The 4,000-nt window shown below is 39.5% G+C and overlaps 1 protein-coding gene across 1 annotated transcript in view; it reads right to left on the bottom strand.

Moving 5' to 3' along the window:
• The window catches only part of LOC107744643 (lamin-B2-like), a 21,671-nt gene that overhangs the window by 7,678 nt on the left and 9,993 nt on the right, over window positions 1-4,000 (bottom strand). The window contains exons 5-6 of the mRNA XM_016558447.1: window positions 2,707-2,877; window positions 2,501-2,626 (exon numbers count right to left, since the gene is read on the bottom strand). Of these exons, the coding sequence (XP_016413933.1) occupies window positions 2,501-2,626; window positions 2,707-2,877 (297 nt within the window). The remainder of the gene's footprint in view (window positions 1-2,500; window positions 2,627-2,706; window positions 2,878-4,000) is intronic.

Genomic DNA, 4,000 nt, shown 5'->3' with positions numbered 1-4,000 from the left:
TACACTGAAAAAAATGTTTCATTCATCCAATTAAAAAATTTTTTTGGTAATGATTCACATCTATATTTTTTTAACTTGAGCCAATGAAAAATAAATAACTTGCCCGTAGGGCAAAAATAAATAAATAATAAATAAAAAATTGAAAAACAAATAACTTGCCCTTAGGGCAAGTTATTTACAGTGGGTACGGAAAGTATTCAGACCCCCTTAAATTTTTCACTCTTTGTTGTATTGCAGCCATTTGCTAAAATCATTTAAGTTAATTTTTTTTCCTCATTAATGTACACATAGCACCCCATATTGACAGAAAAACACAGAATTGTTGACATTTTTGCAGATTTATTAAAAAAGAAAAACTGAAATATCACATGGTCCTAAGTATTCAGACCCTTTGCTGTGACACTCATATATTTAACTCAGGTGCTGTCCATTTGTTCTGATCATCCTTGAGATGGTTCTACACCTTCATTTGAGTCCAGCTGTGTTTGATTATACTGATTGGACTTGATTAGGAAAGCCACACACCTGTCTATATAAGACCTTACAGCTCACAGTGCATGTCAGAGCAAATGAGAATCATGAGGTCAAAGGAACTGCCTGAAGAGCTCAGAGACAGAATTGTGGCAAGGCACAGATCTGGCCAAGGTTACAAAAAAATTTCTGTTGCACTTAAGGTTCCTAAGAGCACAGTGGCCTCCATAATCCTTAAATGGAAGACGTTTGGGATGACCAGAACCCTTCCTAGAGCTGGCCGTCTGGCCAAACTGAGCTATCGGGGGAGAAGAGCCTTGGTGAGAGAGGTAAAGAAGAACCCAAAGATCACTGTGGCTGAGCTCCAGAGATGCAGTCGGGAGATGGGAGAAAGTTGTAGAAAGTCAACCATCACTGCAGCCCTCCACCAGTCGGGGCTTTATGGCAGAGTGGCCCGACGGAAGCCTCTCCTCAGTGCAAGACACATGAAAGCCTGCATGGAGTTTGCTAAAAAACACCTGAAGGACTCCGAGATGGTGAGAAATAAGATTCTCTGGTCTGATGAGACCAAGATAGAACTTTTTGGCCTTAATTCTAAGTGGTATGTGTGGAGAAAACCAGGCACCTGTCCAATACAGTCCCAACAGTGAAGCATGGTGGTGGCAGCATCATGCTGTGGGGGTGTTTTTCAGCTGCAGGGACAGGACGACTGGTTGCAATCGAGGGAAAGATGAATGCGGCCAAGTACAGGGATATCCTGGGCGAAAACCTTCTCCAGAGTGCTCAGGACCTCGGACTGGGCCGAAGGTTTACCTTCCAAGAAGACAATGACCCTAAGCACACAGCTAAAATAACGAAGGAGTGGCTTCACAACGACTCTGTGACTGTTCTTGAATGGCCCAGCCAGATCCCTGACTTAAACCCAATTGAGCATCTCTGGAGAGACCTAAAAATGGCTGTCCACCAACGTTTACCATCCCACCTGACAGAACTGGAGAGGATCTGCAAGGAGGAATGGCAGAGGATCGCCAAATCCAGGTGTGAAAAACTTGTTGGATCTTTCCCAAAAAGACTCATGGCTGTATTAGATCAAATGGGTGCTTCTACTAAATACTGAGCATTTTTCAGTTTTTCTTTTTTAATAAATTTGCAAAAATGTCAACAATTCTGTGTTTTTCTGTCAATATGGGGTGCTGTGTGTACATTAATGAGGAAAAAAAATTAACTTAAATGATTTTAGCAAATGGCTGCAATATAACAAAGAGTGAAAAATTTAAGGGGGTCTGAATACTTTCCGTACCCACTGTATCAGTGCTGTCAAAATTAGCGCATGCGATGAATTTTGTGTTTAACGCATTAAAAATATTTAACGCAATTAACGCAGGGCTAGGGTTGGCCCCCAACTCACTATTAATTTAATACTACTATATTTCATGAAATCAACATTAAGTTGTATCAGGATTCCTGTTTCTCTATCCACAATTTTTAAGACCTCTTAATTGGATAAATATAACATTTGTTAGGCCATTTAAGATATTTATAAATTTAAATTACTTAATAATAGTAATAATAATAAAAGCTATACATTTAACAAAATAAAAAGATATGAAAATAATGTTATAAATTATATTACATAAAACCATAAAATATTTTTTTAATTAGTTATACGAATAATGTAAAATGTAAAAAAAAAAGTCATTATCAAAATTAATATTTAAATTACTTAAATCATTTTAACTTCTTAAACCTTTAAAAAAAAATTTTTAAAGACCCATAGAAGCATATGTGAGCGAAACGTTACTGTCGAGCCCTGTTTTATGGAAACACTGGCCAAATCCTGCCTAATAAAGTACATGCTGCAATGTAGTACGCTGAATTTGAGTCATAAAACTACTTTAACGTCACTAGCAACATTCACCCTAAAACCCAAGCATACATTATTGATTAGAACATTCACAGGAACTAGCATGCCAAGTAATATGAATGAAGATGCTGTAGCTTCATTTAGGACACGGCAGGCCGTACGTACCTGTTTCTGCAGGGCGCTGAGCTGATAGCTCAGGCCCTCGATCCTCATGTGAGCTTCCTGGAGCTCCTCGCGGGCGGTGAGCACTGCCTTATCGTTCATGTCAGACGACACCTTGGCGTTATCCAGCTGCAGAGAGAAGATTTTAAGTTCGCAAACAAACCACGTTTCCAAACAGCGGCTTTATTTGTGAATCTAGCATTTCTGACTTTGGCCTTGAAGGTATGCTGCAGCTCGTCCTTGTAGATCTGCACTTGCTCCTCGTGCTGTCTGCGCAGATCCTGCAGCGCCTGCGCCAGCTTGAACTCGTAGTCATGCTGCATGCCCGAGTCCACCTCCACCATGCGCTTCTCACGACGCTGGCGAGTCTCACGCACCTCCTGCATTACACATTCATGTTTTAGATCTGACCTTTGACAGGTGCACATATTGACTAGAAAGCAATGTTCGACCGATATATCGGCCGATATTTGGCACTCTTTAAATGATTGGTCAATATTTTCTCCTGTCGGAAGTAGGGGTGTGCGATATATACCGTCTGCGATAATATCGTAATTGTTGTTTTAACGATGTGCGATTTGACATTATCGAGTATTTTGCAAAAAACATTCTTAAGATACCAGCACAATAACACACTCAGCAAAATATCGTCTAATTATCGTTATCGATAAAATCCCAGAAAATATCGCGATATAATTTTTTGTCAATATCGCACACCCCTAGTCGGAAGATGACTTTTACTTTGACAGAGGACTAGGGTTGGGAATCGAAAATCAATTCCGATTCCAGAATCGGATACTTGTTGTCAAATAAAAATTTAGATTCCGCCTATCGATTCCTATGCGCTTTTTTTTTCTTCTGCCAGGACCAAAGTTTGGCTACATTAGCAATCAGAAGCCAAAAAAGCCAAGTATAATATCTGTGATAGCTAAACATGTTGCAAGAGAGGTGTCACCACCAACATGACAAAGCACTTTAATCTAATAGATCGTTAACGTTCGCGAAGACAATTCAAACACCAACGTGATTCTATTCTTAAACCACAATGATCCGTCTTTCATTCCTCAACCTTTGATGTGTGCGATCAATGTTGTGATCACTTGGTTCGTCCGTGCAGCGTACGATCACATCAGTGTGATTTGAACATTTAAATCTGCGTTCGTGCTGCCGCTGACCTAAAGACAGCAGCTGTTTGTCATGAATGAAACCGCTTCACAGTCTTTTCAGCCACACAGTATCATTATTTCTGTTACAAACATTGAAATCACAGAAGTACTGGGATAAAAGTTTATAGTTCAGATAAAAACGGTGTACGATGTGTATGGTAGCGATTAAAATAGAGTAAATCACCTTTTGAAAGTAATTTCACACTTTAAATGAAGGTTTATCGATTACATTGTTACGCCAGTAGGTGGCTGTATTTGTCTTTGAATCATACAAGAGATTCGTTCAAGAACGCTGATTCATCCAGTAATGAAACAAGTACATCTTGAGTGAGTCATT

Source organism: Sinocyclocheilus rhinocerous, unplaced genomic scaffold (assembly GCF_001515625.1).
Source record: "Sinocyclocheilus rhinocerous isolate Xijiao unplaced genomic scaffold, SAMN03320098_v1.1 scaffold47, whole genome shotgun sequence".
Taxonomy (NCBI): Eukaryota; Metazoa; Chordata; class Actinopteri; order Cypriniformes; family Cyprinidae; genus Sinocyclocheilus; species Sinocyclocheilus rhinocerous.
The sequence above is the reverse complement of the archived record's forward strand: the minus strand, read 5'-3'. Positions and strand labels throughout refer to the sequence as shown.